General features: G+C 45.9%; 1 protein-coding gene across 4 annotated transcripts in view; it reads left to right on the top strand.

Annotated features, from left to right (window-relative positions):
- The window catches only part of Map3k13 (mitogen-activated protein kinase kinase kinase 13), a 161,515-nt gene that overhangs the window by 123,092 nt on the left and 25,721 nt on the right, over positions 1–12,702 (top strand). For all 4 annotated transcript variants that reach the window (XM_048453824.3, XM_048453825.3, XM_048453826.3 and 1 more), the window contains 3 exons: positions 2,949–3,107; positions 3,632–3,790; positions 4,257–4,365. In XM_048453824.3, the coding sequence (XP_048309781.3) occupies positions 2,949–3,107; positions 3,632–3,790; positions 4,257–4,365 (427 nt within the window). The remainder of the gene's footprint in view (positions 1–2,948; positions 3,108–3,631; positions 3,791–4,256; positions 4,366–12,702) is intronic.

Raw genomic sequence — 12,702 nt, 5'->3', positions numbered from 1 at the left:
CCTGGCAGCTTGTGGCACCGTTCTCATTCTCAGTATTGCTGTGATACCCTCCAGGCCAGGCACCAATTGAGCCTGCGCAATATGCCTCCCACCATAGCCACAGAGCAAAGCTCCGCTCCAGCCGCCCTCCAGCCCCAGCTGCACCCATTCCGAGCCCAAACCGGTGCATGGAGCAAAGCTGAACTCAGAGAAGCAGGCTTGAAAGGACCTCATTTAATCTTTAAGGGAATTTGGGCGTCGTTTAGTCTCTTTGGCTGCTTCCTGCTGTTATTGGGCCGCTGCATTTTAGGGGTATACATTACAACATTTCAGGAGGTCTCGGTGATTCAAACCACGTAAATCCCAAGTACACCCTTAGGCTCTCCCCCTCCGTGGAGACGAAAACAGAACCTCCCTCCCAAAACATCACATCCTCAGCAGTCTCCAAGTTCAAATATCCCTCTCCCATCCAGTACACAAAAGACAACATGAACAACATAACATAAAGCTTTTGACCCTGCAAATCAGCCTTCTCCCCCATCTCCATTCTCCCAAAATCATCGGGAGGTCCTTTTTAACTTATTTATTTTTTTTTGTTTCCCCCATTCTTTATCGGAGGGTCCTTTTTAATTTTTTTTTTTTGTCTCCCCCATTCTTTACCGGAGGGTCCTTTTTAACTTATCTGGGTGCGCGTATAACCTCCCACTGCTGCTCAGTTTCTGATATGCTCTCTGGACTTTAGAACGTACCTCTCTGAGCACGCAAGCCTGCAGTTCTGAATCCTCCTTGTGTCCAAGGGGTCTCCGGTGGTGCAAAGTTCTTCTTTTTCTTCTTCTTCCCGGGTTTCGGCACCAGATGTCCCGCGCTACCGTCTCGCCAGCAAGAACCATGCGGTACACATAGGATTCTTCTGCAGTAAAGCTTTAATGCCCCTTGGGAGAGCGGGCATCAGCCAACATGGCGGAGACCCAGATAAGATGGAACCCATCCCTTATATAGGAAACAGACCCTGCTTTGGACGTGTCATTCTTGGATAGGTCCATTGTTCCCAGTCCCAGGTGATGCCTCGGGAGTAGGCGGGGACTCAGTGGGAAATTACCGAGCACATATGCGTTCACCTGGCGGTGAAGCCGGATGTCAGCGCCATCTTGATAATGGAGAATGTGGCTGCGGCCTTCTACACTGGTACTCAGCCCAGACTCCTGGGTCTTCGACTCAGACTTGATGGGTTTTAGGCAAACTTTAAGAAGATAGCAATAAATCTGGCTGGCTGTGTCGGGAGATTTTTCTGCCTACTTAAATCTATAGTCAGTATGACCCCACCTTCGTCCCAGAAAAGTTCCATTGTGTGTGTGTGTGTGTGTGTGTGTGTGTGTGTGTGCTGATTCTGTGTGTACAAGTGTGTGTACAAGTATGCCAGCCTGTGTGTTTGTGTGTGTGTGTGTGCTGATTCTGTGTGTACAAGTGTGTGTACAAGTATGCCAGCCTGTGTGTGTTTGTGTGGAGGCCAGAGGTTGGCACTGGGTGTCTTTTCTATTGCTCGTCACCTTTTTTATTGGGGCAGGGTCCCTTACTGAGCCTTGAAGCCTAGCAATTCAGCTAAACTAGCTGGCCAGCAAGCCCCCAGGATGTGCCAGCCCCACCCCTGTGTGTCACTGAGCCTGGCTTTTGTGTGGATGCTGGATCTGCACTTGTGCATGAAGCACTTACCCATGAGCATTGCCCCGGCCCCAGTTACGGTATTCTGTTATCTTTCCTCTCTACCTGTGTCCACTCCCTCATGTCAGGTCAGCTGCTGCAGAAGAGGCTCCTCCAGCGTCTCTGTCTAGTGACCATCATGTGTTCTAACCGTGGTATCTGACACCACCAGTTTAGCTGCCTCAGCTATCCCATAATATTCTAATCGTCATACATTTTCACCAAGACTAAAGTCAGGAAGTCCTAAATGATGTTAGTTTTATATTCCAGGTAGATGTGATGAAGGTATCCCAAAGTAATCCGAGCACCAAGTTGCTCAGTACACAGACAGTCATTTGGTAGCTGGGATGTGGGTAAGGTAACAGAACAGAGGGGATGGAGTTCAAAGTTCCCCATCTTCTTTCCCCCAAGTCAGATACTATTTGAATATTATGACTCTTAGTGGTTGGGTTTTTTTTTTTTTTTGGATGGGGTGATGGGTGGATTTGTTTATTTTTTGTCAGTGTCTCACAGTGTATTCCTGGACAGCCTGAAACTCACTTGTTTCAGGCTGGCTTCAAACTCCGAGAACCGCCTGCCTCTGCTTTTGGAGGACTGGAGTGTTTGGGATCACAAACGGCGCGTGTTGTTGAAATAGGTCTCTATATTTTTAGGGCCCAGCACCCTAATTCATTAACTCTTAACATGTTGAATGAGTTTCTTCAAGTAGAGCCAGTATAGTGGGGGATATTAATATTCTGATTTTATAGACCACTAGAACTAGCCAAACAGTTTGTTCCAGGGTACATTGTAAGTGGTTCTTGTGAAAAGCAAAAAAGAAAAAAAGAAAAAGAAAGAAAGGAAGGAAGGAAGGAAGGAAGGAAGGAAGGAAGGAAGGAAGGAAGGAAGGAAAACATGTCTTGTATGGAACCTGCTTGAACTTTGCTGATCAGAGCTCATCCTTGGCATGGAGAGGACTCAACTTTCCTCTGAGCCCTGGAATGTGATGCATACCTGATGTCATGGTCCCGCGCCTGCTATTTATAGAGAGACAATGGGCCTGGAAGAGAGGGCGACTGGCAGAAGTCACAGTTAGCAAGTAGTGGGGGCTGAGCTGCCTGGCAGGTGCAGATGATGCTGTCTCTAGGGTGAGGACCGAGAGCAATGGGGGTTGTCAGCCGAACCCTGCAGTGTAGATGAAGCATCCGTCACTGCCTGACTCAGGTCTCATACACAGGGAACTCTTACCTCAGCACTAATGACCGGGTTCTTGTCTTTATTTCTTTTCAAAGTGTTTTAGTGACTCACACAGATGCAGTCAAAATTTCAGATTTTGGTACATCCAAGGAACTCAGTGACAAAAGCACCAAGATGTCCTTCGCGGGGACAGTCGCGTGGATGGCGCCTGAGGTGATCCGGAATGAGCCCGTCTCTGAGAAGGTTGACATATGGTGAGTGGTGCCCAGCCATCTCAGGGGCCCTGCCCACTCCCGCCTGGCTTCTGGAATAGTCTTCCCTGCCTTTCCCTTCTGGTTGATTCTGGTTTCAGATTCTCTAAGGTTTGCCCCAGTGTGATATATGTCAGGAAGAATTAGGAGAGGAATTGTGGTGAAGACTCAGTAAACAAGCAGTTCTGAGGCATCTCCACTGATTATGCTAAACTTTCTGGAAAACTGGAAGTTTATTTTGAATAGGGTGTGGTGTAGAAGACTTTATGAAATACATTGCATAAGTCTCACTTTTTTTTAGTAAAATATATTAAAAGTTACTTATTCTTGATGATGTAGGTCCCAGCATACAGCCATGATGGCCTGAAACCTTCTGTGTACCCAGACTGTCCTTGAACTCATGATCCCCCCAGCTCAGCCTCTGAGTGCTGAGATTACTAGCTTACACCATCTACCTGGTCTTTAGTTACTTAAAGAGCTAGGTCCGAGCCCGTCCCTCTGAGCTGTCTGTGTCCGGCCCGCTGCAGGTCTTTTGGAGTGGTGCTCTGGGAGCTGCTGACGGGGGAGATCCCCTACAAGGATGTGGACTCATCAGCCATCATTTGGGGTGTCGGGAGCAACAGCTTGCACCTCCCAGTTCCCTCCACTTGCCCAGATGGATTCAAAATCCTTATGAAACAGACATGGTAAGAAGTGGGTTTCTTCTGTTATCCTCTCTGTTAAAACTCCCCTAGAGAGCAGAAGCATCTCTGTAGGGTACTTAGAAGGAACCAAGTCTTGGTGGAGTGACAGGCGCTGTGGAACTTTAGGGCTGGATTTACCCATGAAATCAGGGGTGTGTCTCCCTGTAAAGTAGAGCCAGCCCCTACTCATGAAGTTGTGTGTGACTGACAAAAATATAAGTGACGGACTTGGTATGATGTCTTGAAACAGTACTCAGTCGTAATAGCCAAGAGCTCGGATTACTTCACTGTTTCTAGCAGATCGCAGACCTAACTTACTTACCTTGGCCTCAATTTCCCTTTGCACATCAGTACTAAACTGTCTGAGACATAGCAGTTCTTGGAATAGAATGTGTGTTTTCTAAAGCAGAATGCCGCCCTGGCGCCCCCAGGCACACCCTCTGAGATGCACACGCTCTCTTTCTCTTAGGCAGAGTAAGCCTCGCAACCGGCCGTCCTTTCGGCAGACGCTCATGCACCTGGACATTGCCTCAGCAGATGTGCTCGCCACCCCGCAGGAAACTTACTTCAAGTCTCAGGTAAGCCAGCGCGCTCCCACCTCATGACTGGGCAGACAGCCAAGGAGCGCTGCTAGCCGTGCAGCCATTAAATGACCCTATTTGTTGTGAAACAGTAATTATGATGGTTGACGAATGTGACTGTGAACTCTGGTGACGCTGTTTAAGGAGGAGAAAGAGGACATGAAAACTGCCTCTCCCTGCTTTCGAATCAACGCCTCTGCTGTTTCTCCTTAAGGCTTTGCCCACTTCAGCATAAGAGCTGAAGACTTAAGGACCAGACAGAGCCACAGCAGAATTGGGCCCTAGTGGTCCCTGATTTAAAAAACAAAAAAAGTAGTTTAACATGTCTGTTAACCTTCATTGTACTAAAATTCTCCACAACTTACCCTAAGAAACAAAGTCAGCCTTTATTTAGCTGACCATTTCATAGGCAATTCTTGAGAGGCTTCACGTTCGCCTGGAGGCCTGAAAGCAAATCCCAGGTTAGCAGGAAGGCAGCTCCAGGCAGCCTCCTTAGCAGGTGTGCTGAGCATCTGGCTAGGAGCTAGAGTTCCTCTGTCTTCCATGTGGCCCTAATTCTTTCACAAGCTCGCTCGGGCTTCCTCGCATTCCGTTTGTTTCCATGGTGACAAATGGATCAAGAAAGCATGACCCAGTACAGGTGATTGTCATGCTACTTTGCATAATGCCTGTCATAGTGCCGCACTGGCTGCGGCAAGTCATAGGCCACCAGACTAGGCCACCACTTCTCCTAACCAGAGCATCTGCCAGAGCGGGTTGTAAGGGCATGGAGCCAGAGAAGGGAAGGGCTGTGGCTCTTGGGTGGAAATGCTGTAGGTGTCAGAAGGACGCTGCTCCGACCACTGTTACTGTGGATGTGGAGTGATTGGACACAAGGACAAGTTCCCTTTCCCTACAGACCCAGGCGAGATCACAAATAGTAACCCAGCTTTCTAAGGAAATGTGATTGTAGCCAGGCAGTGGTGGTGCATGCCTTTAATCCCAGCACTCGGGAGATAGAGGCAAGCCGATCTCTGTGAGTTTGAGACCAGGCCTGCTGTACAGAGTGAGTTCCAGGACAGGCTCCAAAGTTACAGAGAAATCCTGTCTCAAACAAACAAACAAACAAACAAATGTGATTGTCCTAAATTAGACTTTTGTGTGTACAAAATTATTTTCATCATGATTTTGGCAATACTAAGGGTTGAACCTAGGCATTCTTAAATGGTAGGCAATCACTCTACCACTGAACTCTGCCTCAGACTTTTGTTGATTGTGTTTTTTTATATATATACAAGTCTTACTAAGTTGCTCAGGTGGGCCTTGAACTCATTCCATAGCACAGAGAGACTGTGAGTGTGGGATTCCTCCCATCTTAGCATCCTAAGTAGCCGGGATTGCAGGCCTGCACCACATGCCCAGTTTAGAATCGAACCATTAATACCACCTTAGCATATGTGAAACTTCACATTAGACATATGGCTTTTCTCATTTTTATTATTGTTATTGTTTCTAAAATGACTTTTATGAAAGTGAACTCCATCTCTGCAGTGACTTCCAATATCATTTCAAAGATTTATTCTTAGAAGAGACATTTTATTACATACATTTATTGCCAAAAATAGACTAAATTAAATGGATAAAATTTATGCTAATCTATAGGAAAAATTGATGTCTACACACCTTACAGATACAAATCATGGAAAATGTAATTTTCTTCTCCAAGTGAGACTTGGAGAAGCTTCCTCAGCCCTCAGACTGCAGTCTAGATACTTCTAGGGGAGCCTGAGACGTCGTCAAGGCGACCATGAGAAGGAAACTGTTTTCATAATAACATTAAGTTGTTACTGTTTTCAATCTTGTTCTCTCAGGAGTATATGCAGACTGTTCTAGAAACTATATAATATGAGATATAACTCTGATGGCAAACAGAATGTTTTCTAATATCCTCATGTATATAACTTACAGTTTTTATGTCTAGCCTAATATCAGTAGGTATTGCCCACATAAACAAATGTCTTGTGGAATCTTCAATAATTTATAAGAGAATAATGAGGTTCTTACACATAAAAATTTGAAAACCACTGTTAGGTGTTTTCCTACCCCAAAGACCCTGTCCCCAGTGGGTGCCGATCTTACAGGAAAACATCTGATGAAAAGAGAATTGGACACGAGGAAGAAGCGGAGAGAGTACAAAGCAGGAAAGGAAGAAATCAGAGTATCGCCTTGAAGACAGCAGGATCCTAACCTGAAAGGACTCCACAAAAAATCTTTCATACCTCACACACATTCTCAGCCAATCCCAGGATAGGAAATCCACAGACAGATGTCAGCCGCCTTTCCAGTCATCAGAGATCAACTGCTGAAAAGAAACCAGAGAAAAAGGTGTGCATGACAATGAAGAAGCCCAAACAGAGGGCGTAGAAGGAAGGACCTGAAGACAGCAGACGTGGAAATGATCTCCTGCACTCCAGGACTGGCAAAACCAATAATGTGAAAGTGTGCTGGCTAGTTTGTGTCAACTTGATATGAAATGAGAGAACGTCAGTTAAGATGTCTCCATGATCCAGCTTTAGGGCATTTTCTTAATTAGTGATCGATTGATGGGGGAGGGACCAGCCCTTTGTGGGTGGTCCTGGGTCCTATAAGAAAACAGGCTGAGTAAGCCATAGGGAGCAAGCCTGTAAGCAGCTCCCCTCCATGGCCTCTGCATCAGTTTCTGCATCCAGGTTCCTGCCCTGCTTGAGTTCCTTTCTTGATTCCCTTCAGCGATGGACTACAGTGTAGAAGTGTAAGCCAAATAAACCCTTTCCTCCCCAATTGCCTTTGGCCATGGTATTTTATTGCAGCAATCTAGCAGAGCCTAAGGCAGCTAGATTCCTGAAAGTGATCCATAAATTCAAGCCATTCCCCATCAAAATACCAATTGCATTGTCTACAAAAATAGAAAAAAAAATCCTAAAAATCATAAGGAAGCACAGAAACCAGAAAGTCCGAAGTGATCCTGAGCCTGGAGGGTAATGCTGGAAGTTCCCACTTCCTGATCTGGACTTGGGAGAGCCCTCGAACAAAACCAGCGTGGTCTGCATCACAGCAGACAGGGGACCCATGAGCAGAACAGACAGCACAGTCACCCATTCTCAGCAAAGGCCAGAAACATCCACTCAACAAAGACGACCTCTTCAAGAAACCGTGCTGGGAGCTTTGTTTGTCAAAGCCAGAACCTGGAAACAACCTAAGTGCCCCTCGACCGAAGAATGGATAAGGAAAATGTGGTACATTTACACAATGGAGTACTACACAGAAGAAAAATTAATGACATCTTGAATTTTTTCAGGCAAATGGATGGAACTAGAAAACATTATTTTGAGTGAGGTAACTCAAACACAGAAAGACAATTATAAAGACAATTATCACATGTACTTACTCATAATGAAAGACTCCCCGCTGGGCGTCTTCCCTCGGGAGAGACCCCCATGTCCAAAGACCAGTCGAAAGCACGCAGCCGGATGCAAACTGCAAGAGGTTTATTGGAGATACACAGGTGCCTGCGGGCGACAAGTCTCTCGGAGGGCTTGCGCCCCGCAGGTTGGGGGTGAGGGGTTTTTATAGGGGAGCAAAAAGCAAGGTTTACAGAAGCGAGATGCAGGGTGGTAAATTGTTAACCTAGATAACATTGAGGGGACTGCTTGGCGGTTTATTGTTCCTCTCATCCTGCCTTCCCCTTTTCTGGCTGGCGACTAGATGTCTGATAGCATAGCCCCTGATCCGTGATGAGCCCCGCTTTCTACGTGACTCAGGCCTCGCAATCTTCTCTTTCTTTGTTTCTATGGCCAGTTCATAAATTCCCTGTTTTGCAGCCAGATAAGGCTGTCCTTGCTCTAACCTCAGGTAGGTATCTTTGCTCAGCGGAGGCCTTTTATGGAGCTTGTTATTTGTTCAGCATTCCAGGAGGTCCTGAGCTAAGTTTGTTATTTGCTCATCCTTTGCAAGAACAGTATGACTGTGGTTAAAGCGAATTGGGGTCCTTCATTCCCCAATTTTTTTTTTTTTTTTTAGTGCCTAGTTCTAACCATAGAACTAGATTTCAGTATCCTCTTGACCCTAAAAAAACATTGTGTTGGAGGTGCAACATCAAAACCTGAACAGCACCTGTTCTTTTTCTAATAAAGGCAATATTAGTAGCAGAAGCAAAGTTAGGAGTGGTCCCATAAGGGAGGATATCAAAGTAGTCATCCAGGGAGATCTATTCGCATAATCCTCCATCCTTTAAGAATAACAAATCTAATTTCCTTCTATCCTGTAAGACCATTTCTGAGAGGGAAGTCAATGACTCTTCGAGTTTGGAAACAGATTGTTCTAAAGCCCTCAAATCTTAATACATTGAAGTACTGAGGGGCCTGCATTAGGGCAGCGGTACCTGTCCCAACACCGGCAGCTTCTCTAAGGCCCAGGATTACTGCTAGTGTCAGAGAAATAGGTTCTCGTCGAAAGCGAGATGGGTGCCTGTCAAACTCATACCAGTTGTGCAAGCACATAGTAATCTTTGGTAACGTCAAAAATTAACATTGACATGCAAGGCATCAAACCTGTACTACAAACCCATCATCTATCTAAACCAGGAACCAAGTACCAAGTGTCAGGAGTCTTAGGGCCCTTTAGAGTCTCATTACATAACCTCAGTAAAAGTCTGTCTATGATTAGTCCTCTAAACCCAAGCCTTTTGACTGGTAGCTTTGTCAAAAGCCTCGGATACTGTAGTTTGGGTAGTTCAGGAGCTCGCTTCATGTGGGGGGCGTGGATCCAGGCAGAGATGCATACTTCTTTCAGTTGTTTTCAGATCTGATGTCTCTCCATTTCAAGGACCTTTAGACAGGGAAAATAAAGGTCTAGAAAGAGTAACATCAGGATTACACATTTTATCCAACTCAGTGAGCAGTGGTAGTTCTCCACATAGGATCTCATAGGGGATGAGTTTAAATCGCCCCTGGGGTATTCCAAACCTGGAACAGGGCAAAAGGGAAGGAGGGCTGTCCAGTCATTTCCGCAGGTCTCTTTTAGAATTCTATTTATCCTTTCTATTTGTCCTGACTCTGGGGTCGGTAAGCACAATGTAATTTCCAATAGATCCCCAATTGGGCGGCCAGTCCCTGACTTACCTGGGCAACAAATGCAGGTCCATTATCAGATCCAATTACCTTGGGTATCCCAAACCTTGGGAAGATTTCTTCTTTGATCTTCTTAGCCACCGCATTGGCTGTCTCAGTCCTGGTAGGAAAAGCTTCTACCCAGCCTGAAAAGGTATCTATAAAAACTAATAAGTACTTGTTGCCATATCTGGCTGGCTTAATTTCTGCAAAATATACTTTCCAATAGGCTCCAGGCCAATCGCCCCTGAGCCTCTTCCCAGGAGCATATATGGAGTGTCCTGCATTAATCATAGCACAGTCCTTGCAGTTTTTGACTACTTCTTCTGCCAAGACAGAGAGTCTGTCGTCTGATTTTCTTTCAGCCACAGCATCTCAAGCTTTTTGGTGTCTTGGCCAAGTATATGTCTTTTCCTGCAGATGTTCTGTATATTGCTCCATGAATATGAGCAGTGGCAAAAGCATACCTGCTGCCAGTGTAGATGCTGAGACTTCTCCCTCTGTCATTCGTATCCAAGCAGCAAGTCCGGCTTTTTGTGCCAACGTCCTTCAGGGAGGCTATGCCCAGGCCATTTGCTTCCCATCCATCTTTGCTGTCCCCGCCTTCCGCTTACCTTCGATCATGAAACAGCTGCCATCCGTACACCAGCTCGGTAGCGGGATGGAGGACAGCAGGGGGAGCGGAGGTCACTGGTTCAGTCAACGAAAGGCTTTAATCACCTCCAGCCTGGTTTGAGTAAACCCGGTTGGGCCTTCAGCTTTGTTAGCAAGTCTCTTTCTAATAGAGATAGGACGCTCGGGGATAGCCAGGAAGGAATGAGTCACTTGTCCTCTCCCCAAATCTACAGTTCGTGAGGTGGTCCATAGATATTGTTTCTGTCCAGTTGCTCCGATTACTATAGTCTTTTTACTCTTTAGCTTTCCCAATGGTTGTTATAGCACAGAGTGCTCAGCCCCTATGTCCATTAGAAAATCCATAGGGGTCCCCTCCATAGTCAGGGTTACCCTAGGCGCAGGGGAGGGAGTGTGAGCCCCGTCCCCTCCAATCATCTTCTTCTAGGGCCAGTACCTTAGAGTCCCTTCCTTTCTTCTTTGCAATAAGCACATCGTCCTTTGTCCAAGGGGAGCCTGTCCATGTTCATCTTTGATCTTCTGTTGCCCAGGTTCCCTATCTGTCTAGTTCCTATCTTTCCTTTCTCTCCTACCACTGCGGCCAAAATTCCCTTTTGTCTATGATCCCTCCAGTCCTCTTTCTTCTGCCTCCATCTCTCTCTCTCTTTCTCTCTCTTTCTCAGTTTTTCACTTATGAAACATTTTCTCTGCCTCCTTAATTAAATCCTGTAACTCTTTTTAACCATAATATCTGATGCTGACTGTCCTATAAAGGCCATAGGTACCATTAACCTCCTTCTGCCAAGACAACCTCTGAGGGTCAATGGGGAGTATAATGCCTGTAAGCCTCCTTTAAATGCTCAAGAAACATAGATGGCAGAGCCCTGCGGTGATGGACTGTCAGCTGCTCCCCACCTGTTTTAAGTTATACATGGGGACCTAGATAAGGCCCATCTGTTTATATATTTTTTTAACCAAAATTTTTCCTTGCTTTTAGACAACATAGCAAAAATTTCTCTTGCTTTTAGACAACATAAAAACTCTTACCAAAGTCTTTCTTGTGGTTTTTCTCAGTGGGGATATATGGCTATGTTTTAAACTAGAACAGCATACAAGAACAGCATATAAAATCCTATACCAGTGTGAAACATTTGAGATCAGCGATAGGCTCTTTTTTTAAAAAAAAATAAAACATTAACCAATGATAATTTTTAAACAAGAACAGCACATACCAGTACGAAACATTTGAGACCAGCAATTTTTTTAACATTAACCGACAATAATTTGTAACCAGCCCCTATAAATGATGACAGATATTTATAATAGTTATAACCCATAGGATCTGAAAGAGCTCTTTAAGGCTGAGAGCCAAACTTGGGGTGAGGATACACATTTCAAGGCTGTCAAGGCCTGTGCCATAAAGACCTTGTCCCTCCTCATTTGAGCTGGCATGTAGCACACCAATCAAAGACATATAGCACTTCCACCTAGACACAGCATGCCAAGAATATCTCTGTTCCCATCCATTCCTAAGGAAGGAAAAGGCAAAATAGAGTAAGAGATAAGAGGTTGAAGGTCATCTCTGCTGCCTTCATATGAATCTTCCACAGCAGGACATTCAGCATCTACTGGGTCATCTTTTTTTTTCTTTATTTCTCTTGTCAGTCTTGCTGGCACCCAAATGTATGTCAGCATTCCTAGAAAAACATAAACAAAACTCTCCTCCCAAATTAATATTTAAGAGTATTAAAAATCTCAGTGTAAAAATTCAGCACAATCAGTACTGGAAGTAGGCTGGTTTTGAACTTAGAGACCTATAAGTCTCTGTTTCAAAGAGCAAATCTTGTTTGCCCGTGCTATAAAAGCAGGCCTTAGAATTAAACCGTTTTAAATCTGGCACAGATGAGATTATTGCTCTAAAAATATGAGAAAACCGCTTTCCTGTTCCCAGCCTGGAGTCCTAAGATAACACAGTCACTGGGAATCAAACTTACAACCTCTGGAAGGGAAGGCAGTGCTCTTAACCTCTGAGCCATCTCTTCAGCTCTGCTATTCAGATGAAAAAACGCCTCTAAGTCTAGCATTGTTTATCTTATCTTATCCGTTGCCTGAGGATAAGTCCGCCTCTGTTACCTAGGATACGGGTAACCAGTAGCAGAAGGCGGCGGCTTCGACAGCTCCGCCCCTGAGGCACGGCCCACTGTGGCGCGCTCAAACAAAGGCATGGCCCTGCCCGGGCCTTGCGCGTTTCCGCCGGCGATCTGTACACCCTGAATGAGCCCGCCCATGTTGCTATGGAAACGCAACTTTCCGCACAGCCCGTGCTCAGGTGCAGAAAAGGTCCTCCGAAAACCGCAACCCTGCCAGAAGGCCGGGACACATAGCCTCTGATGTCAGTCACTTTAGCCCGCCCAAGCCGCAGCAGTGACCTGGCTTTTCCTAGACGCCTCTGCGGACTCCAGCAAATTCCCGCCAGCATCTGGTTAGCATGGCCACGCCTCCCGGACGAGCCAGCACTCTCCGGTGCTGTTCTGCACCTCCCTCCCGAGCAGCCGGGACCATAGGCGTGCGCCACCGCGCCTGGCCCAACTCCGTG

This window comes from Myodes glareolus, chromosome 2 (genome assembly GCF_982192425.1).
Source record: "Myodes glareolus chromosome 2, mMyoGla1.1, whole genome shotgun sequence".
Lineage (NCBI taxonomy): Eukaryota > Metazoa > Chordata > Mammalia > Rodentia > Cricetidae > Myodes > Myodes glareolus.
This window is presented reverse-complemented; position numbering and strand designations above follow the sequence as displayed.